Below are 25,011 nucleotides of genomic sequence, written 5' to 3' on the forward strand. Positions count from 1 at the left end.
TTGCCAAGGGTTAAGCAGTGAAGAGATCAAGGAGTTATTGTTTAGTGGACACAGAGTTTCAGTTTTGCATGCTAAAAAGAGTTGTGGAGAGGGATGCAGAATATTGTGTATGTACTTAATACCACAGAACTGTGCACTTAAAAAATGGTTAAGATGGTACATTTTACCATAATTTGAAAAATCAATTATATTTCTATATGTTAGCAATGAACATTTGGAAATTGAAATAATAAAGTAAGACCATTTACTATATCATCAAAAACACGGATTCTCTGGCATAAAGTCAGCAAAATATAAGCAAGATTCTTGTGCTGGAAACTATAAGATAATGATGAAAGAAATTAAAGAAGACCTAAATAAATAAAATGCTATGCTGTGTTAATGGATTTGAATACAATTCTGTTAAGATGTTAACTGTTTCTTTTTTTTTTAATTTTTTTTTTTAACGTTTATTTATTTTTGAGACAGAGAGAGACAGAGCATGAACGGGGGAGGGTCAGAGAGAGGGAGACACAGAATCTGAAACAGGCTCCAGGCTCCGAGCTGTCAGCATAGAGCCCGACGCGGGGCTCGAACTCACGGACCGCGAGATCATGACCCGAGCCGAAGTCGGCCGCTTAACCGACTGAGCCACCCAGGCGCCCCAAGATGTTAACTGTTTCTTAAATTGACCTAAAGATTCAATGCAATCCCAATAAAAATCCCACCAGACATTTTTTTGTAGTAAATAATAAGCTGATTTTACACTTTATGTGGAAATATAAAGGATTTAGAGTAGTCAAAAGATTCTAAAAAAGAACAAAGTTGAGGACTTACCAACTGGATTTCAAGACTTACTGTAATACAACAATAATCAAGACAGTGAGGTATTATTAGCATAAGGACATATACAAAGAAATCAACGGAATCAACAGAATAGAGTACAGAAGCAGATCTCAATATTTATGATCACCTGATATTTGACAAAGGTGCCAAGATAATTCAATTGGGTAAGGACAGTCTTTCTATACTGGTACTAGAAGAACATGGAATCTGTATGGGGGGAAAATGAACCTTAACCTTTATCTCTGTCTCTCTCTTCTTTATGTGCACACACACAAATACACACACACATAGATTAACTCAAAATGGATCACAGGTCTAAAAACAGCTAAAACTATAAAATGCCTATAAGAAAGCATAGAAGAAATGTACAGCCAATGTACAGCCAAGCTTATTAGGACTGCTATAATAAAACATATCAAAAGTGAAAAAAAAAGAAAGCACAGAAGAAAAATTCTTTCACCCTGGGGCAAGCAAAGATTTCTAAGGACACAATAAACAAACCATAAGAGAAAATATAATAAATTTGACTTTATTAAAACAAACCCACAACATACCTACTAGAATTATTGAAATTAAAAAGTTGAAAATACCGTATGTTGACAAGGATGTGGATAAACTGGCACCTTCATCCACTGATGGCAGGAATGTAAAATGTAAAACTCCTTTGGAAAACACTTTGGTGGTTTCTTATAAACTTAGAAATATTGTTACCATATAACTCAGCAATTCCACTTCTGGATACTTCCCCAGAGAAATCAAAACAAATATCTATACAGAGACTTCTGCCTTGAATGTTCATAGTAGCATTATACATAATAGCCTCAAACTGGAAACAACCAAAATGTCCACCAATAGATGAATGGATAAACAAATTGTGATATATCCATGGAATACTACTCAGGAATAATAAGGAGCAATCTACTGATATATGTAACAACATGAGTGATTCTCTAAAACATTATGATGAAAGAAGTTAGACCAAAAAAAAAGCACAGACTGTATGATTACATGTATATGAAACTCTGTAAATCTAGATAAATCTATAAGTAAATCTAATCAATAGTGATGGATAGTGTATTAGTCATTGCCTGGGGCCGAGAGAGTAGATGGGGACTGACTTGGAAGGAGCACAAGGGAATCTTCTGAGGTAGTGAAGATATTCTATAACTAGATTGAGGTAGTGGGTATACTGGGGTGGTTTTTAGTGTAAATTATACTTCAATAAATTCAATTTTTAAAGTAAATTAATAATGATTTGTAAGGGCCCCTTTGGTTCTAAAAATTCAACAATCTTTGAACTTATGAACTTCAAAAAATCTTCTTTGACTATTTATAGATTTTGCCAGACTATAATATCTTAGACTGATATGGTTGGAAGATTCTCTTAGTCAAAAAAATTCTTCTGATGCTTGAATCTTCTTTATAACACTCACACCAAGTAGTCAGTCATTCAGTCTCTGCTTAAATACCTTCAGGGAGAGGGAATTTACTATATTTTAAGAAAATCCATTTCAGTTTGGGACAGGTCTAATCATTAGACAGAGTTTCCTTATGATGACCTGAAATCTTACTCCCTATATGTCTCCCTATATGTCCCTATATGCATGGAAATATGCATGAAATAAATATAATTCTTTTGATCATTGGCATTCATTCAAATATTAGGAGGAAGCTATTAATGTTCCTTCTAAATCTTCCATTTTCCAAGTTTAAAATCCCTATCTACTTTTAACTATTCTTCAAGTGAGATGGTTTGAGTGGTCTCACCACCCTGAGTGCCTACCCCTTGGCACTCTATTTAGAGTTTGTCAAAATCATCCTTCAAAAGTGTTGCCTCCTAGTCCTACACAATACTGCAGGTATGCTATAACCAGAGCAGAATACAGGGCGATTACCACTCCTTCACATTTCTATTGACACAACTTAATTTGAATTAATTTTCTTAGCATTATTGGCTTATGTTGAGCTCACAGTCAACTAAAAACAACAAATCTTTTACATGTGCTACTGTTTTTTTTTTTAATTTTTTTAAATGTTTTATTTATTTTTGAGACAGAGAGAGACAGAGCGTGAACAGGGGAGGGGCAGAGAGAGAGCGAGACACAAAATCCGAAGCAGGCTCTAGGCTCTGAGCTGTAAGCACAGAGCCCAACGCGGGGCTGGAACTCACAAACCGCGAGATCATGACCTCAGCCGAAGTTGGATGCTTAACGGACTGAGCCACCCAGGCGCCCCTACCTGTACTACTGTTAAGTGACATTTCATCTATTCTGTTCTTGTACAGTTGTTTTGGGAGATCCAAGTATGGAATATTTTGTTATTCCCATAACTGGGTCTGCATCTTGTTCAAATGGGATCACCATTTCAGCCTATTGAGGTGTGATTATCTATCTGACTCTGTCTTCTGACATATTAGTTACTCTTTTCAGCTTTAGGTCATATGTACGTTCAGTCAGTATTCATAAAGCTTCATCGACATATTCTGATTCTAAATTCATATGATATATATATACCACACTACTTGATATTTGAATGTGTACTTTTATTACTTTGTAATTATGTTGTACATGTAAACTTTGTTTCTACAATAATACTTTAAGCTGATCTATATAGAAAGGATCATGTATTCTACTTATTCTATAATTCCAGGCACAAATTAGGCATTCAATAAATATTTGTTGACTTGAAACCTCAATTACAGTATTTTTATGGTATAGCTGTATCAAGAATGAGCTACAACAGAACTTCGTCTCATTTTTACTTGTGTTTTCTTTTATATTCGTACAGATACATTTGTGGGAACGGCTATACCTGCCAAAGCATCACAAAATCAATGAAAAGCTATTATAATAGAAACAAAGCCCACAGTGCCACCTAGTGAACATTACTAGTTTATTTCTTCTGATCACAAGGTCATTTTCAGTCCTACAATGGAATGGCATGATTTTAAAACTCTATATAGTAAATAGAACCAATGTAAAACCAACACATGAGACGTGGTTGTTTTCACTTTAGGTTATATAAATATTCTATAAAAAGTCTTGTCTTATCTTGTAAGTCTTATCACTACACTGTGCTTTGAGAATGTGCTTTAATATCATCAATCTAGAGTAGTACTAATGATATTTCATGTAGCTAAATTGTAGTTGTTACCTGAGGATGAGATTTCTGCACTGAGTTAAAGAATGCTCAGCTGAATATTACTGTTTACCAAGATCACCAAAATATTACCCATCTCTTAATGAAAATTAAGGTTTTGTTATGATTTGCAACAAAATCTCATTATATCAAGTTCTGATCAATTGCTTCTATACTTAGACCCACTAAGTCTGTCTATTCAAGCCTATGACTTACACAAACCACTTAAAAACTCTCAAAAATGATATAATAAAATTAAGATACTGGACTTAAGGTACTAGAAACTCAGAGTTGATGACTATGAAACTACATAGTTTAATATTGTCTCAAACAAAGTATTGGAGATACTCAGTGGATAATGGCAATGAAAAATATACATTTATATGATTTCAAAAATAAACCAAAGAAATTACCTATATTTAGAATTGCTATCTCAAAGGGATGTTGCTAAATGCATGAAGTAAGGAATCTGTAACATAATCTACTAAGAGTTTAGAGGAATATATTCTCCAACTCCTTTGACCCACCCAAATTAACTTCCGAAATATGATTTAGTATTTCATTTTAAAGAAAAATAAAACAAAATGTGTTTCCCTCTTCCAAAAGGAAAAGAAATGAGCTATAGAAAGGAATAATAGGATGATTTCTAATATAATACAATCTCCTTCAGTTCTGATAATCAAGCACAGATCTTGATCACTTTTAGTTTCCAATTATCAGAAATAGCATGAACAAGTGCAATTCCTTTCATCACAAGAAACTGACAGGTATTTATTGAGTTTCTATGACTATTCTTTATGTAATGAGTGTTCACTATGCATTAGGCTCTATGCTAGCTATCAGGGAAAATAAAGGTAAAATATGGTCCCTCCCTCAAGGAAGTGGCAATCTAATAGGGGACTAAGTCAAGTATATAAATAACTAGAACACAAGGCAGAACATAAGCACCTGGGTATAAACAGAAGTGTTACAAAGTTTTAGTGGAAGAGCAAGACTCAGAAATTTCCTTATAAAGCTAAGACTGTCATCAGGACATAGGCTCTGAAAAGGGAAATTTCATAATGTAGGGATGCAGCGAAGAGGTATTTTGCAATGGAGAAGCATGGAAAAGGGTACAGAGGTAGAAAAGCATAGAGCATGGTTAGGAAGCTACAAATAATTCAATTCAGGCTAAACATAGTATACATGTAATGGAAATAAAACAGGATCGTTATTTATGGATTCTGGACGTCATTAGAACTAAGGAATTTGGTCTTTATTTACAAGTAGCCACTGAAGACTATCGAGTGGCTCCCTGTAACTGTTAAAATATTATTCTAATAGTCATAGAGGTGATGAAAGCTTGGATTAGAGTAGTGAGGTAAAGATGGAAGAGGAGTCAGCTGGCAAAAATATTGCAGAGGTAGAATTGATCAGACATGGCACATGATGAATAGAAAAGAAGGAATCCATGAATCTAAAATTTCAGTCTTAGACAAGAGCTGGATATACCCAAAGATAGTATAAAAGTGAATGTGGGCTATGAGAGAGATCAGGGTTAGACATACAGATTTGGGAATGAAGAGTTGAACTAAAACGGATTACTGAGGATAGAGTGTACAGAAGAAAAAAGAGATCAGAGAATAAATTCATTCAACAAATGTTTACTGAAAGCATGGTTGTGGGTGTTAGGGATAAAATAGTGAACAGGATAAACATAGTACTTGCCCTCATCCAATATTTATTTGGTGAAAAGAGACAGTAACAGATATAGAGAAAGAATTGTCAGAATAATAAATAGGATTAAGAGAAGATGTCATAGAAGCCAAAGAGAAGGTTTCTAGAAGGATGAAGTGGTTGACAGTATTATACTGTTTTGTTCTAGAGAGATCAGAAGACAAGAAGGACTGAGAAAAGATTAGACTTGATCATTAAAAGGTCACTAGTCTTCAAAAGAGCAGTTTATAGAATCATAGATGTAAAAATCAAGTGGGGAGTAGGTGGTGAGGCCAAAAACCTTAGAGTCAGCCTTGTCTATTCTTTCTCTTCTACCCTGTCTAGTATGTCAGGGAATTCTATCATCTTTACTTTTATAATCTATCCAGAATCTGATCCTGATCCACAATTCTTCTGCACTGGTCCATGCCACCTCATCTCTTGCCTTGTTATTTCAATGGCCTCCAAACTGGTCTCCTTGCTTCCATCCTTGCACCCACCCTAGTATATCCAACACAGTGGTAAGAGTGATCTTATTAAAATGCAAGTCATATCATGTGATTCCTCTGCCCAAGGCCCCTCAAGAGCTTCCCATCTCACTCAGAGTTAATGACATAAATCGTTACAATGAACTACAATGTCTTTCTTATGGGATCTGTTTCCCCACTACTTCCCTGATCACAGCTCCCGCTTTTCCTAATATTACTTCTGTTGCAGCCACATTAGTCCTTTTGCTATCCCTCAAATACCCCAGGTATGCTCCTATCCCCACAACCTTTGCACTTTGAATTCCCACTATTTGGACTGCTGTTTTTTCAGATATCCACATAGCCAGATCCCTCACTTCCTCAGGTCTCTATTCAAAAGCCACCTTCTCCCTGAGGCCTTCCTTGGCCACTGTTATCTAAAATTTCAACCTTTCATTCCTCTTCTAAAATATTTAATGCCACCCTTTCCTGCTTAGTTTTCTCCTTAGCACTTACCACTATTTAATATAACAGGGTCAGAAAACGATGGCATTTGGGCCACTTCTAGACCACCATCTATTTTTGTACAGTCCACAAACTAAGAAGGGTTATACATTTTTGAAAGGTTGAAAAAATTCCAAAGAAGAATAATATTTTATTACACATGAAAATTATATGAAATTCAAATTTCAGTGTTCCTAAGCAAGTTTTATTACAACACAACCATGCCAAATTGTTTACATATGGTATACAATTGCTTTCATGGTACAAAATCAGAGTTGAGTATTTACAACAAAGGCTGTATGGCTTAGAAAACCTAAAATATTTACTAACTGGTTCTTTACAGAAAATTTGTTGACCTCTGTAATATACCATAATATTCATCTTTTTATTGTCTGTCTCTCCTAGTAGAACGATAAACTCCATGGGTATAGGTGTTTATGTCTACTTTGTTCATTACTATACTCCAATGCCTAGGACAGTACTTAATGTATAATAGTCAATAAACATTTTTTTAATAAATGGACACTAAAAAAAATGTCAGCATTAATTTTAGGTTAAAAATATTGGTGAAAAAAGGAAGGACAAAGAGAGAACTGTAATTTGAGTAGGATGACAAGAATGAAGAAAGGTTTCTGAATAAAAAAGACCTCAAAATAACTGTAGTGACAAAGAAAGAAATAGTTGAGAGAAAAATATTAAAGAGCTAAAGTGAGATTGGTAGAGAAGGTTTCCAGAGAACGTTCTTTCTAAGAGATAAGGAAGAAAGAGTAAAGAGATGAGTAAAGAAAGGAGAAGTTGATGAAGTTCATGTTAGTGGCTCCAAGTTCAGACACTTACAAGATAAAGTTTTTTTTAATTTTTTAATGTTTATTTATTTATTTTTGAGACAGAGAGAGAGCACGAGCAGGGGAGGAACAGAGAGAGAGGTAGACACAGAATCCAGGAGAGAGGGAGACACAGAATCCAAAACAGGCTCCAGGCTCTGAGCTGTCAGCACAGAGCCCGACACGGGGCTCGAACTCACACACCATGAGATCATGAACTGAGCCAAAGGTGGACGCTCAACTGACTGAGCCACCCAGGCACGCCACAAGATAAAAGTTTTTTTTTTTTTTTTTTTAAGATAAAGTTGTTTGATAAAGGGAAGGGTAAGGTATGGGGGCTTAAAGACAAAAAAATCCTGGAATCACCATTGTGAGGAATATGACAGAAAGTTAACAAGAGTCCGTTTTACAGAGTGCCTAGCTGAAAAACTATGAAATTTTAGCAGATCCAATAAACATGGTTTCATAAATTTCCTGAATAGCATTCAAACAGCTCAAGGGAAGGAGTGAAAAAAAAAAAAAAGCAGACGATGAAAATTAACAAGGTGGGAACAGTAAAATAGTAAAATATAATGGACTGTGTTACTTCTTTTCACCTTTCTGTCTTAGTGCATAGGAGAGTATTCCTTACATATGAAGGGTACCAAATCAATGTTTAAGTTCAAGACAGGAAGGATGAAAGAGAAAATACACTAACAGTAATCAAACAAGATTACATTGATCATACTGAAAATAACCTTTGGCTTCACCACCAATCTGGCCTTAAGTGATATAATCGCATACTGAACATACACTATTAGGATGGGCCTGGTTTCCTGCTCTCTTCTTCTTCCCCTTCTACCAATACCATTTGAACTCCAAATTATAGACTAAGTCCTACATTAGGCTCTAGGATCAAACTTCATATTTGTTAGAGGAGACTTAAGAAGCACTGCTTCGAGGTGCCTGGCTGGCTCAATTGGTGGAATATGTGGCTCTTGATCTCAGTGTCTTGAGTTCGAGCCCTACATTGTGTATAGATTACTTAAAAAAAAAAAAAAAAAAAAAAGAAGCACTGCTTCAAGTCTTAAAAGATTGTGTCTACTCACTTCATATTCTCCTAGGAACTGCATCCCAACCTGGCCTGCTATTCCTGACCTTTAAAACAGCCTTGTATTCTCATCCCTTTAGGTTTGGAACTCTACCTTGCTCTTTCTAGTCTGTGTACATAAAGATTTGAGTTCTGCCTTTGAATCCAAATCTCTATGGCTGAAGACCTGTTCCCTACTGATATATGATACCAACTATTTGCATGCCTAACTTATAGAATATTTCCAACACTTAGATTTTCTTCCTTGCCATGATCTGTTTATCTGCCTATTAAGATACCCTGATGCCAACTGCTTGGTTGAATCAAAGGCAACTACGTCTTGTTCACGTCTGTAACCTCAGAGGCTATCATAGTATCTTGTGCTGTGCCCTTTCCATTGGTATTAGCTGAACAGATATCCTTCCTTGGTGTGAAAATGCAACCATCCCCCACAAATGGCATGTCTGGCTCCAGGTGCAGGTCCTTCGCAATCTGCCAGGCCAACATAAATCATGGAAGTTACAGTAACTTTCTTATCACCTTCTTTAAGTTTTCAAGTAAGCAGTAAGCAACTATCTTTCTGAAATAGTTAATAGTATCCTATGCAGAAATATAATGAATTAGGTAACAAAATCTGTGTGATAACTTTTTCAGGACTTTTCAGTAAACAGTAGTCAACTGTCTTTCTGAAACACTTAAGTGCTAGCCTGTGCTGAAATATCATGAACTAAGTAACATTTCAACTTCTCTTCTAGAACTATGAATTTTGAATATATAAACTAAATGGTAAATATTCTTTTGAAAGAAAATTTGAAGTATTTAGTCAAATAAACAACCCCTCAAAGTAAACAAAAACTCAAAGAAAATGTCTGGAATTACAACCCTTAATCACATATTCCCCCCTAAACTTATCATTAAAACCTGAAAAGCAACAAAGGCCTTCATATTTTATCTGGGTCCACACTTGTCCTTTTCACCTGTTCTTCCACAAGCCAATACCCTTCCCCAATATGTGCATACTACATGATACCCAAAGGAAGAAATGTCCCAATTGCTTTGGGAAATATGAATGGTTTATCCTTAAATAAGTTGTTTTCTCATTCACCTCCTAGAATTTTGTCCTGATAAACAATCAAATGCTAAACATTTTCTAGAGTGGTTGTATAGGCAACAGGTTACCCAGTAAGTAAAAGACCATTTCATACAAGTATTTTCTCACACTGAATGTTTGACCAATAAAAGCATACCTTATAATTTAGTCTGTTTCAAAGGACAATGTTGCAAATGGTTAGTAGCAGACAACTTTGCTTAAAAGTTCCAATGATATATTACTTTTCAGAAAAAGGTGCCAACCCCCCACCTCCCCCAGTAACTAATGGAATTAATGGTTTTCCTAATTCTCTCCTTCTGGGAAGTCCCAATCAGGAAAATATCAATTTGAGTTTATCTTATATGAAGAAACTCTCAGACATCCTAACCTAATAGCCAAGATGTCACACCAAACTGTGTCTATCTCTCTGCCAATGCACATGACATTTTCTGCCACTGAAAAATAGATACATCAAAGGACCTTATCAAGTTGTTTCAAATGCAGGTAACAGGAAGCCATATTCCTCTGCAGCTTGGCCAAGTCCAGATCCGTTTTATCGATTGCATAAAATCTCAGAGAATAATGGTACCAGTTTAGGGCTTCAGCATAATTTTGTACCTGAAGTTTAAAAAGAAATAAGAAAATTTTGTACCTGAAGTTTAAAAAGAAATAAGAAAATTACAGAGGTATCTCCACATTTGACCTTAATTTTTCTAAGTCACCTCTAGAAAAAAAACAAAAGATTGTTTTATTTTCCTTTTCAGGCAACAAAACCACAACACCCTCTCTAGTTGAGCTATAAGTAAATTTTATGATCCATCTGGATCAGTGTAAGTTACAGATAAAGTGGCAATCAATATTCTCTCCTTTCCCCATATTAGAAATTTCACAGAAACCATCAACAAAACTAAAAGGCAACCTATGGAATGGGAGAAAATATCTGCAAACCACATAGTCAATAGAGGGTTAACATCCAAAATATACAAAGAACTCCTACAACTCAATAGTAAAAAAAAAACCCAATTTAAAAATGGGCAAAGGATCTGAATAGACATTTTTCCAAAGAAGACATATAAATGGTCACCAGGTTCAAGAAAAGGTGCTCAACATCACTAATCTTTCACAAAATGCAAATCAAAACCACAATGAGATGTCATCCATCTCACATCAAAAACTGCTATCATCAAAAAGCAAAAGATAATAAATGTTAGTGAAGATGTGGAGAAAAGGGAAACCTTGTATGACATTGGTGGGAATGTAAAATGGTAGGATCACCATGGAAAATAGTATTGAGGTTTCTCAAGAAATTAAAATTAGAACTACCATATGATCCAGCAATCCCACTTCATTATGTGAAAGAGATACCTGTACTCCCATGTTAAATGTTCACAATTAGTCAAGCTATAAAAAACCCAAGTGTCCATTTACTGATGAACGGATAAAGAAAATATGGTATATGTATGTCATAGAATCTTATTCAGCCACAAAAAAGAGGGAAATCCTGCCATTTGAGACAAGGATGAACCTGGAGGACTAGTATACTAGGTGAAATAAGCCAGAAAGAGACAAATATTTCATGTGACCACTTATATGTGGAATCTGAAAACAAACAGTCAAACTCATAGAAACAGAGAGTACAATAGTGGTTGTGAGGGGAAGGGGTAGGGGAAATGGGTAGAGGTTGGTAAAATGGTACAAACTTTCAGTTATAAGATGAAAAAAGCCTGAAGATCTAATGTATAATATGGTGACTATAGCTGATAATACTGTATTGTATAACTGAGTTTTGCTAAGAGAGTAGGACTTAAGTGTTCTCGCCAGAAAAGGGTGACAAATATGTTAATTAAATCAATGGTTAGAACTCTTTCACAATGTATACATATACCTAACCAAATCATATCGTACACTTATATATAGTTTTCTCAATTTTACCTCAACAAATTTTTAAAAAGAAACGTCCCATGTAGGATGAAAAGTCTGAGGGGTAATGAACTACCCTAGAAAACTCAAAATCTAATTTTTAAGTTATTAAAATGACAGTGATAAAAATTTTAAAAGAGAATATCCATAATTCACCATGCTAATACATCTGCTCTTATTTTTCTACATTCCATTTTAACTTTGTCCTTCTGTATTTGTATATAGTTGCAATCATAGCTTATGTTAGAGTTTCATGTCCTATTCTTTCCATTTGACTTTGTTTTGTAAATGTTAAACTATGTTATTATGGGGTCTCAACAGTTGTCAATTTAAGGAATATTTATATTAAGTTAATACGCAATGATTTTCTTAATATTGGATATCTCATTGATTTCTAGGTTTTCACTCTTATAATAAAATGCCACTGTGTTTTTGTAGAACGTTTGTTTTGCTTTTTTTTCACTTTTGAGGCACCAACAAATTTTCAGTGGTAAGACACCATTAGGAAAAATGATAGAAATAACCTGGATAACTTTTTTTTAAGCTAAGAAAATTCGGATTGCTCATGCACACTAAGGTAAGGAAGATGAGTCCCTTGGACCCTCTATCATGAAGCTTCACATTTTTCAATGAAGAACAAGAGCCATTAGGACCCAAATGGAATAAAACACTCTTCAACTGGAAACAGCTATACTGTGTAGCTCCAACATTGCCTTTGACTATTTAGAATTAAGATTATATTCTTCTCCAGGGATGGAAGTGGGAGTTTAAAAATAAACATCCTGCAAGACTGGAAAATGAGGGGAAGGATACAGAATAATAGAAGAGAATTCTGAAGTAATTTTACATCTGCTCAGTAAAGAAATACAGGCCCTCTAAAAGAAAACAAGAATGCCATTCTATTTTGCAGTACCTGATTTTATGGAGTAAAAGAAGACATTTTGATATATGAATACATTATGAAATAATCACCACAATCAAGCTAATTAACATATCCACCACCTCAAATAGTTACCTTTTTTGTGGTGAAAACACCTAAAAATTATTCTCTTAGCAAATTCCAAGTACACAATACATTATTAAAATTATAGGCATCATGAAGTAACTTAGGTCTCTGTAACTTATTCATTCAAAAACTGAAGTTTGTATCTTTTGACCAACATACCCCCAATTCCCCCAATTCCCAAACCCTGATAACTACCATTCTATTCTGTTTTTAGGAGTTCGAATTATTTATTTATTTATTTATTTATTTTTAATTTTTTAAAAATGTTTATTTTTGAGAGAGAGAGAGAGAGAGAGAGAGAGAGAGAGAGAGAGGCGGAGCACAAGCAGGGGAGGGGCAGAGAGAGAGGGAGACACAGAATCCAAAGCAGGCTTCAGGCTCTGTGCTGTGCCTGACACAGGCTCGAACTCATGGACCGCAAGATAATGACCTGAGCTGAAGGTGGACACTCAACCAACTAAGCCACCTAGGCGCCCTGAGTTTGACTCTTTTAGATTCCACATATAAACTGAGATCACACAGTATATGTCTTTCTGTGTCTGTCTTACTTCACTTAGCATAATGTCTTCCAGATTCATCTGTGTTGTTACAAATGACAGGTTTTCCTGTAGATATTTTGGGCAGTATGAATATTTTAACACTATTAATTCTTCCAATCTGCGAACACAAGATATCTTTCCATTTATCTGTGTCTTCAATTTCTTTCATCAATGTCTTACAGTTTTCAGTGTACAGATCTTTCATCTCCTTGGTTAAATTTATTTTTAGGTATTTTAGATGCCATGTTAAATGGGATTGTTTTCTTAGTTTCTTTTTCAGATAGTTCATGGATTATACCTAAAAGGGCAACTAATTTTTGTATATTGATTTCATATCCTGCAACTTCACTGAATTTCTTCAGCAGTTTTATTTGGTGGAGTCTTTAAGGTTTTCTATATATAATATTACGTCATCTGTAAACACAATTTTGCTTCTTCCTTTCCAATTTGAATGCCTTTTATTTCTTTTTCTTGCCTAAATGATCTGGTTAGGACCTTCAATACTATGTTGAATAGAGGTGGTAAGAATGAACATCCTTGTCTAGTTCCTGATCTTTGATGAAAAGTTTTCCATTTTTCACCATGGAGTATGATGTCACCTGTGGGCTTGTCATGTAAGGCCTTTATTATGTTGAGGTACATTCCTTTTACACCTAATTTGTTGAGTTTTCATAATGTAAGGATGCTGAATTCTGTGAAATGTTTTTTCTGCATTTATTGAGATAATCATATGATTTTTATTCTTCATTCTGTTCAATGTGATGTATCATATTTACTGACTTGCAGATGTTAAACCATCCTTGCATTCCAGAGGAAAATCCTACTTGGTCATTGGGTAAAATCCTTTAAAAATGCTGTGGAATTCAGTTTGCTTGTATTGTGTTGAGGGTTTTGTTCATCAGGGATATTGGCCTGTAGTTACCTTTTCTTGTAGTGTCCTTGTCTGGCTTTGTCAGGTCAATGTTGGCCATGTAAAATTAGTTTGGAAGTGTCTGGAATAAGTGTGAGTTTGAGAACAAATTGGCATTAATTCTTCTTCAAATGTTTGGTAGAATTTTACCAGCGAAACCATTTGGTAGTAGTCATTACTTCATTGGGAGATTTTTGACTACTGATTCAATCTCCTTAAATCATTATTATCTGTTCACATTTTCTATTTGTTCATGATTCAACCTAGATACATTGTATATTTCTAGAAATTTATGCATTTCTTCTAAGTTATCCAATTTGTTGTCGTATAATTGTTCACTATAGCTTCTTATAATCCTTTGTATTTATGTGGTATCGATTGTAATGTTTCCCCTTTCATTTCTAATTTTATTTGAGTTTGCTGTCTTTTTTTCCTGGTTAGTCTAGCTAAACATTTGTCAATTTCATTTATCTTTTCAAAAAACCAACTCTCATTTTCACTGAAATTTTCTACTGTTTTTTAAATCTCTATTTCATTCATTTCTGCTCCTGCATTTTGTTGTTTCCTTCCTTCTGCTATCTTTGGGCTTATTCTTTTTCTAGTTCCTTGAGGTATAAAGTTAGGTTGTTTATTGTTTTTATTTCTATTTTAATTCTAGTGTAGTTACCTTGCAGTGTTCTATTAGTTTCACGTGTACAATACAGTGCTTCGACAATTCCATGCATCACCCAGTACTGATCATGACAACCGCAGTCCTTAATTCCCATCACCTATTTCACCTATGGCTACAAACACCTATCCCCCCACATACCACTCTTTAGATAACAATCATTTTGTTCTCTATAGTTAAGAGTTTGTTTCTTGGTTTGTCTCTCTTTTTTTCCCCTTTGCTCACTTGCTTTGTCTCTTAAATTCCACATATAAGTGAAATCATATGGTGTTTGTCTTTCCCTGCCTTATTTCACTTAGCATAATACTCTCTAGTTCCATCCATGTCATTGCAAATGGCAAGATCCCATTCTTTTTTATGGCTGATTAATATCCCATTGTATATATATACCACTTTTTCTTTATCCATTCATCTATCAATGGACACTTGGGCTGCTTCCACAATTTGGTTATTGTAAATAATGCTGTTATTATTTACAGTAATAGGTGCATTCATCCCTTTGAATTAGTGTTTTTATATTTTTTGGATAGATACCCAGTAGTGTGATTACTGGTTAGTAGGGTAGTTCTATTATTCACTTTTTAAGGAACCACCATACCATTCTCCAGGGCAGCTGTACCATTCCTGCAAACAGTGAAAGAGGGTTCCTTTTTCTCCACATCCTCACCAACACTTGTGGTTTCTCATCTTTTTTACTTTACCCATTTTGAAAGGTGTGAAGTGGTGTCTCATTATAGTTTTGATTTGCATTTCCCTGATGATGAGTGATGTTGAGCATCTTTTCATGTGTTTGCTGGCCATCTGGATGTCTTCTTTGGAGAAATGTCTCTTCATGTCTTCTGTCCATTTTTAGCTGGATTATTTGCAGGGAGACTGAGTTGTATCACTTCTTTATATATATTTTGGATACTAACCTTTTAATGGATATGTCATTTACAAGTATCTTCTCCCATTCCAAAGATTGTCTTTTAGTTTTGTCGACTGTTTCCTTTGCTATGCAGATTATTTTTATTTTGATGCAGTCCCAATAGTTTATTTTTGGTTTTGTTTCCCTTGCTTCAGGAGACATATCTAGAAAAATGTTGCTACCACCAATGTCAGGTAAATTACTGCCTGTGTTTTTGAGTATTCTTAAGTTTTTTTTGTTTTTTTTTAAGGTAAGCTCTACACTCAACATGGGATTTGAATTCACGATCCCAGTATCAAGAGTCACATGTTTCACTGAGTCAGCCAGGCACACGTATTCTTCACTTTCCAAAACAAAAACAAAAAAAACTTGTCTGAAGTTCAAATTTTTCTACAATAAACCTGGATTCTTTTGTAAAGAGAAAAAATATTACTACTTTTTGGCATTTTTATTGCACAATACCTATTTAAAAAGCAGTTTTAGGTTTGGGGCACCTGGGTGGCTCAGTCAGTTGAGTGTCTGACTCTTGGTTTCGGCTCAAGTCATGATCCCAGGGTCATGATATTAAGCCCTGTGTCGGATTCCATGGAGAGCATGGAGCCTGCTTGGTATTTTCTCTCTCTCTCCATCTGCTCTCCACCCCAGCTTGTGAGCTCTCTCTCTCTAATAAATAAGTTAATAAAAAATTTTTTAAAAACAAGAGTTTTTAGATTCACAGAAAAATTGAGAGGAAATGTACAGAGATTGGCTATATACCTCCTGCCCCCACACATGCATAGCCTTCCGCATTATCAACATCCTCTACCAAATTGGTACATTTATTACAACTGATGAACTTACATGGACACATCATAATCACCCAAATTCCATAGTTTACATTAGGGTTCACTCTTGGTGATGTATATTCTATGGGCTTACACAAATGTATAATGACAAGTACCCATCATCATAGTATCATTCAAAATATTTTCATTGCCCTACAAATCCCCTGTACTCTGAATCACAGTTTTTTAAAGGGAATATAACTCTGTCTTGCTCATCATGTTACAATAAATTACTTTCCTATATCTTAATATCAGATATGTCATTTCCCCTTCACTGTAAGCTCCCAATGGGGATAAACCACATCTTAGTAGCTTTAAATAAATTCTTATCCAATGCCCATTAACATTCTACATTATGAATATTTAATACATAGGTGGTACCTAAACAAAGAGATTATTCAAGTATTTGATGCTCTATTATTTTTCAGTGAACACACTTATTTGTTAGATTAGAGAAAGAAGATAAAGAATGAAAATAGATTGCTCCCAAACCTCAAAACTTCTGGCAGCTTTCTGCCACAGAATGTTGTGAAAACAGCTCACTAATTCTGGTTTCAGTTTTCTTCCTCTTCGGTGACCTGAAAATAAAAACCCAAGCTCTAAAAACAAAAATCAAGATCTATTACATTAAATGAAGAGTGCTAACTATATTCAGAACCTATAATCTTTAAGTAATGGCTACAAACACAATCATATTCAGACAGGTTCTCATCATCAATTTTAGATTTACTAGCAAAACTGATTATATAATACAATCAGAGTTTGCTATAATCACAGTAATTCTTCTATCAATTTGTGATAGTTTCCCAGCCTAGTCTCTTTTTAACGTATTTTCCATGTTCCAAATTTGATCATCATCTGGTGCTTTAATGTTATTGTGAATGAACAGACAGCAATGTTAAAAATCGTTAATAAGAACTGCTTATATTATTATGTACTAACAAGATCAGATCAAGTTCACAAGAAAGGCCAATTATACCTTAAAGCCTTTGTAAAATGCTTTAAGACGACGTTTACACATAAACTTTATTACTTTAAATTGTAACTCATGTCTGATTGTTTCTGGTCTAGACATTTACAGGGCTCAAATACATTAGCACAGATTAAGGTAAAGTTTAAACTGTAATAGAATTCTATAGTCCCTTCTCTTCTACCCTTTTGGCACTATCAATTTCCACAAAACTCTTAATAAGAACACTAAGAATCTCTGACGCCCCAGCCCAGTCAGCAGACATAATTTGTTCCATGGCTTAGATAAAATAACTCACATGAGACTGAAAAGCTATTGAATATACTACACTTAAAATATTACTTAAAATATACTTTGAGAATGTAAGTTTATAATTAGGTGTCACAACAAAACTGGCTAACTATAATCTTAGGAAAATTAGTCATTTTGGATGAACACATTTTCTAGTAATGTGACAGTTAACTTTCATTAAACGTAAGATTTTTTATTTTAAAAAGTCTAAATTATTTCACTAAAGTTCTTAATTTTTCTAAAAATTATGTTTTATAAATTATGGTTTTTTTTAATATACTTTCTAGTTTTCTGAAGCACAATTTAACATTTGCTCATTCAAGGTCAACAGTAACAACTATTCTATTTTACTGTACTATTAACATATCATAGTGATACCTTTGGGAATTATTATATAGTACAGATTTTTGTTTTTTAAAAATTATTTTAGGGGCGCCTGGGTGGCGCAGTCGGTTAAGCGTCCGACTTCAGCCAGGTCACGATCTCACGGTCTGTGAGTTCGAGCCCCGCGTCAGGCTCTGGGCTGATGGCTCAGAGCCTGGAGCCTGTTTCCGATTCTGTGTCTCCCTCTCTCTCTGCCCCTCCCCCGTTCATGCTGTGTCTCTCTCTGTCCCAAACAAATAAACGTTGAAAAAAAAAAAATTAAAAAAAAATTATTTTAAATTAAAAGTATTTGAAACTGATTTATAAAATTTGTAGAGTTTTCTCCTTCCTTGTAGTCACATTATCTGTATTTCCCTGTAGACCCTTTCTCTGTAATATGCTACCATTAAAATCCTAAGGATTGGTTGGGACACCTGGGTGGCTCAGTAGGTTGAGCGACCAACTTTGGTTCAGGTCATGATCTCACGGTTTGTGAGTTCAAGCCCCGTGTTGGGCTCTGTACTGACAGCTCAGGGCCTGGAGCCTGCTTCTGATTCTGTGTCTCCCTCTGTCTCTGCCCCTCCCCGACTCATGCTCTGTCTCTCTCTGTCTCAGAAATAAATAAACATTAAAAAAATCCTAAGGATTGGAAAACCAGGTAATCAAACTTATCAAAATTGGGTCTAAAAATAACTGGATACTTAGTGAGGGTCTGCAAGGAGCGTATTATCAGTAAAATATGGTTCACAGAATCTAGAGTTCAAAAGGTTCTTAGAGATTATCTACTCAAAATATTTCCTTTTAAAAAGTATCAATGATTATGTTTTTATAAAAACATGATACAAACTTGTAAAAATTCAAGAAATCTGGTAAAATATAAAGAAAGCAGTAAGTCACCTATAACACCATTACTCAGAATACAACCCAGTATCAAGATTTACTATCACTCCTGTTATATCTCTGTATATGTGTAGAGTTGGGAGGATGTATTGGGGTGAGAATTTTCTAAGAAAGGGATCATACTTATCTGTGTTCTTCAAGGTATAGAGATCTGCAGAGAGATAGAGGGTCAGGGAAATGATGAAATCTGGTTCTACATCTCTGCTTTAACAGAAACTCTAATCTTTTATTTGGGACAGGATTCAAATAAGATTGCATTAAGAAAGGATCATGGGGTTAAAAAGAATTTAAAAACAGGAATGCAAAAAAAAAAAAAATGGGGCTCCTGGGTGGCTCAGTCGGTTAAGCACCCAACTCAATTTTGGCTCAGGTCATGATCTCACAATTGGTGAGATCGAGCCCTGCATCTGCCTCTGCATGGAGTGTGGAGCCTTCTTGGGATTCACCCTCCCCCACCCCCTCTGCTCCCCGACTTGTGCTTTCTCTCTCTCAAAATAAATAAATAAAAACTTAAAAAAAATAGGAATGTATTTCACAACCTCTAATTTTATAGTTAGAAAAAAACAAGATCCAGAGATGTTATTAACTTGCCAGAAGGCACACAGCTTACTTGAGATCACACTGAAATCATGATATTAGGTCTCTAATCTCACAATTTTTCACTACATAGGAGGATTTAAGCTCAGACGTTTGTATGTTTTTGCTGTTTTGCTATTTCTGCTTAGTTTCTCATTCTAGCTTGCTGAACATGTGGAATCTGGATCCGTGAGGTGTTACAGTTCATGGCGATTAGGGAGAAAAAAAGGAAGTTAGAAAAATGCATCCTCTGACCTAAGAATTTTGCCACTGTTCTGACATCTATTCTAAGAATTATATGTATGTTAACACCTTTCTAAAACCTGCAGAAATCCTACTGACCTATAATGATTTCTTCAATCTTCTCCTTGGCAAGCAGTTCTTCCTTTCTTTGTAAAAGCATGTCAATGTGGAGCAGTAGAGCTTTTCCAATATCTTCTGATGACTTAAAACGCTCACAGATAATCTTCATTAAATCAAACCCAACAAATTCTCTGTTCAATGAAACACAATTTTAAATGGCATGAATAGAATAACTGGTTTCAGATCAATGGGACTAATGACAGTGAGCAAAACATGCAAGATAAAACTGTATCTGAGCTTAGGTAATATAATTACATGTTTAAATAAGCCAATTTGTTAACAATAAATTATTTAGGGGCACCTGGGTGGCTCAGTTGGTTAAGGGTCCGACTTCGGCTCAGGTCATGATCTCATGGTTCATGGATTTGAGCCCTGGGTCAGGCTCTGTGCTGACAGCTTGGAGTCTGAAGCTGGCTTCAGGCTTCAGATTGTCTCCCTCTCTCTCTGCCCCTCCCTCACTCATACTCTGTCTCTCTCTTTTTCAAAAATTAATAAACATTAAAAAAACAATAAACTATTTAATTCAATTTCAGTTTAATTTATTCAGCCACAAACATTTTCTTGTCATGAACACCTACAGTCAAATAATCATCTCTCTCCTAATGTCTAATTTATGCTTTTGCCTCCAGAACTAATGCCAATTTATAAAAATTGGAACATGAGATCAAGCAAAGACACAGGAACTGACATAAGAAATTTACTAGTCCCTTGCGATGAGAACTTTTTGGGTCTACTTGCTTAGCAACTTCCAAATATACCATACAGTAGTGTTAACTACAGTCATGTTGTATGTAATACCCCCATATTTATTTATCTTATAATTGGAGGTTTGTGCATTTTGACCACTTTAGGCCATTATGATATACTTTTTTTTTAAATTTTTTTAACATTTATTTATTTTTGAGAGACAGAGTACGGACTGGGGAGGGGGAGAGAGAGAAGGAGACACAGAATCCAAAGCAGGGTCCAGGCTCTGAGCTGTCGGCACAGAGCCCAATGCAGGGCTCGAACCCACAAATCGTGAGATCATGGTCTGAGCTGAAGTCAGATGCTTAACTGACTGAGCCACTCAGGTGCCCCTATGATATACACGTTAAACTTACACAGTGATGAATGTCAATTATATCTCATAAACTGAAAGAGAAAAAAAGAAATTTACCAGTTCCCTCTGCCAACAGCTCCTTTAAAAAGTTTATTTATGCTTGATCACACAAATAGTGCACCAATATATCTGGATTATTTAAAAATGCAAACAGCTCATGGATTGGAAGATGTAATATTGTTAAGATGCCAACACTACCAAAGCAATCTACAGATGTAAATGTAATCCCTACTGAGGCGCCTGTGTGGCTCAGTCAGTTAAGGGCCCAACTCTTGATTTTGGCTCAGGTCATGATCTCACAGTTCTGATTTCTAGCCCAGCATGGGGCTCTGTGCTGACAGCACAGAGCCTGCTTGGGATTCTCTCTTTCCCTCTCCCTCTGTTCCTCCCCCGGCTCACATGTGCTCTCTATCTCAAAAATAAACATTTAAAAAAAATAAATGTAATCAATCTCTATGAAAATCCCAATGATTTTTTCTTGGCAGAAATGGAAAACTCCACCCTAAAATTCATATGGAATTACAAGGGACTCCAAAGAGCCAAAACAAACCTGAAACAGAAGAACAAAGCTGTAAGACTAGCAATTCCTGATTTCAAAATTTACAACAAAGGTAATCAAAACAGTGTGGTACTGTCATAAAGACAGATATATACACCAATGGAACAGAACAGAGTTCAGAAATAAAATGCCTCATATAATCAAATGATTTTCAACAAGGGTGTTGAGACCATTCAGCAGAGGAAAGAACAGTCTTTTCAATAAATGATCTTGGGACAATTGGATATCTGTATGCAAAAGAATGAAACTGGACATTTATATTATACCATACACAAAAATGAACTGAAAATGGATCAAATGACCTAAACAGAATAGATAAAGTATAAAACCCTTAGAAGAAAACACAGAGCTGGGTGGCTTAGTTAGTTGAGCACCTGACTCAATTTTGGCTCAGGTCATGATCTCACCATTAGTGGGATCAAGCCCCAACATCAGGCTCTGTACTGACAGTGTGGAGCCTGCTTGGGATTCTCTCTCTCTTGCCCCCCTCTCTCTGCCCCTCCCATGCTTGTGCGTGCTCTCTCTCTCTCTCTCTCCCTCTCTCAAAATAAATAAACATTAAAAAGAAGAAAATATAGGGGAAAATCTTCATACACTGGATTTGGTAAGAATTTCTTGGATATGATACAAAAATCACAGGAAACAAAAGCAAAAATAGATAAACTGGACTACATTAAAATTTAAAACTTTTGTGTAACAAAGGATACAACAGAGTAAAATAGGCTATCTATGGAATGGGAGAAAAAATTTCAAATCATATCTGATATGGGATTAATATCCAGAATATGTAAAGAACTCCTAAAACTCAACAACAAAAAAAGCAAACAACCTGATTTAAAAAATGGTAAATAACTTGAAAAGACATTTCTCCAAAAAAGACATACAAGTGGCAACAATCACATGAAAAGATAATCAATATCACAAACCATTAGGGAAATGCGAATCAAAATTACATTGAGATGCCACCTTACACCCATTAGGATAGGTGCTATCAAAAAAACCAAAAAATACAAAGTGTTGGTGAGGATGTAAAAATTGGACATCTTGTGCCACTGTTGGTGGGCATGTAAAATGATATAGCTATTATGGAAAAAAAATATAGCAGTTCCTTAAAAAATTAAAAATAAAATTTCCATATTATTCAGTAATTCTGTTTTGGGGTATAAACCAGAAATAACTGAAAGCAGGGTCTCAAATAAATATTTGTATATCAATTTTCATAGCATTATTCACAATAGCCAAAAGATGGAAGTAACCTAAGTCTCATCAACAGCTGAATGGATAAATGAAATGTAGTATATACATACAATGGAATATTATGCAGGTTTTAAAAGGGAGGGAATTCTGACACATGCTACAAAATGGTTGAATTTTGAGAACATTATGCTAAGTGAAATACACCAGTCAGAAAAAGGCAAATACTGTATAATTTCACTAATATAGAGTACCTATACTAGTCCTTCATAGAGACAGAAAGTAGATTAGTATATGCAAGGGGCTTGAGGAAAGGGGACTCAGGAGTTATTGTTCAGTGGGCATAGAGGTTCGGTTTTGCAAGATGAAGAGAGTGCTCTGGAGATTGGTTGCAAAACAATGTGAATGTACTTAACAATAGTGAACTGGACACTTAAAAATGGTTAAGATGGTAAATTTTATGTTATGTGTATTTTACAAAAATTTTAAAAAATTTAATAAAAAAGTACAAATAACAAAGATAAAGCTTACATTTCCTTGGACCCCTACCCTGTACCAGCCCCTTGCTAAGAGGTAGACACTTGTAAGATTAATAAGTATCTTCTTTGGGCCTTCCCTGGTACATTTATATGTCTGTACTTAAACATAGTTTTTACAATATATAAATGACATATTACATATACTTTGCTTCTTTTTCTCTCAATACCATGTCTTAGAGTTCATCACATATAGATTTACCTTACCCTTTTTAATTCCCACATAGTATTTTTATAGTATAGAGATAACTTACTTTTCTAATCTATTCCTCTATTGATGGTATTCAGGATGCTTTCAATATTTCACTATTACAAGCAATGTTCCAGCAAATATCCTTGTAAACATTCGAGGTACCACATTTAAATACCAAGGAATAAAACTGCTGAGTATGAGCACTTTAAATTTTGATCCCGTCAATTTGTCCCCCAAAAGAATGGGTGCTGGAGAAGCTGGCAACTTGGAAATGTCAATCGGTGCATATAAAAATTTAAATTCCCACCAGCATCACCTAATATAATGAAACTTTAGTTTTGGCCAATTTGATTGTCAACCGTCTCAAATCAGAAGGCTTTACCTAAAAGTTCTGCTTGGTTTTTATTTATTTAAATTTTTTTAGTTCTGCTTGATTTTTAAACTTTCACTATCCCTTTTCTCCTAGTAGTCTCTTTAACACCTAAAAAGAAAGAGGAAAAAGAAAAAAATTGCTATCCAAATATCAGAAGATAACTATATAGATATAAATCATGCAACATAGATTTCTTTTTTACACAGAAATCTATAGGAAAGAAAACCAGAACTCCCAATTTGGCCTTTCCTGTCATCAATTCTGGAGAAAAATAATTAAAAAACTATTAAAATCATTCTCCCCATGAAAAGCCCAAATTTTCTTCAAACATTACAAATGAAGAATATTTAACGGCATGATACAAGATACTGTTCGTAGAAAGGGCATAAGGAGAGTCAGTCATGAAAGTAATGAAAGGTTACAAATATTGAGTATTTGTTCTATGCTAAGTAGTGCATTAGGCACCTTATACACCCTATCTTATTAAATTTTCATATTAACACCATAAAGTGTGTTGCATCATACTCATTTTGCAGTTGAGGCTCAGAAAGTCCAGAAAATAGACACAAAAGCAGCATGCAGGATTTGCAGCCAACTCTGTTTACCCCAGAGTTTTTCTCATTTTATTCCGACTTCCTGTGAAAATAATATTCAGGGTCACAATAACAATGGTGATAGATATGATTCAAAGGAAAATTATTTAACTCCCCTATTAAATGTTTTCATTAATTTAAGTTACCTATAAATCATTTTACTTGAGTCCTCTTCCTCCCATGAGATATCTGTACAAATGCTAAAGATGTGGTCAAAATAAATGCTGACAATTAGGATATAATAAAGTCATATGAACTGCTGCCAGGAATATGCTACCATATACAAACTCTCCATCTACAGAGTGAGGCAGACAGGATGGGTCAGGCCTTCCACATTTCTTTAAGCCCTTTCACTCACCCAACCAAGCTGCTCAGGGCTTTCACAGCTCAGAACCTAACAGCAAATCCAGGCTATTTGTTGCCTCTACCAGATCCACGCTTTCAGCAACTTCCCCTTCTCTCTACAGACTCAGCCCCTATCCACAGGCCTCGTCTCTTAGTGTCAGCTCTTAGGAATCTGTTACCTTGGCATGATTCCTCTCTAGCTTTCCCTGGAGCCCTCATCCCTTCAGGGATCTGAAGGAGAAGGAAAGGCTCCTCAACAACCCCT

General features: G+C 35.1%; 1 protein-coding gene across 1 annotated transcript in view; it reads right to left on the minus strand.

Annotated features, from left to right (window-relative positions):
- Positions 1 to 25,011, minus strand: part of TEX11 (testis expressed 11) — a 241,843-nt gene that overhangs the window by 102,762 nt on the left and 114,070 nt on the right. The window contains exons 14-16 of the mRNA XM_045471521.1: positions 19,831 to 19,982; positions 16,881 to 16,966; positions 10,093 to 10,230 (exon numbers count right to left, since the gene is read on the minus strand). Of these exons, the coding sequence (XP_045327477.1) occupies positions 10,093 to 10,230; positions 16,881 to 16,966; positions 19,831 to 19,982 (376 nt within the window). The remainder of the gene's footprint in view (positions 1 to 10,092; positions 10,231 to 16,880; positions 16,967 to 19,830; positions 19,983 to 25,011) is intronic.

This window comes from Leopardus geoffroyi, chromosome X, assembly GCF_018350155.1.
Source record: "Leopardus geoffroyi isolate Oge1 chromosome X, O.geoffroyi_Oge1_pat1.0, whole genome shotgun sequence".
NCBI classification, from domain to species: domain Eukaryota; kingdom Metazoa; phylum Chordata; class Mammalia; order Carnivora; family Felidae; genus Leopardus; species Leopardus geoffroyi.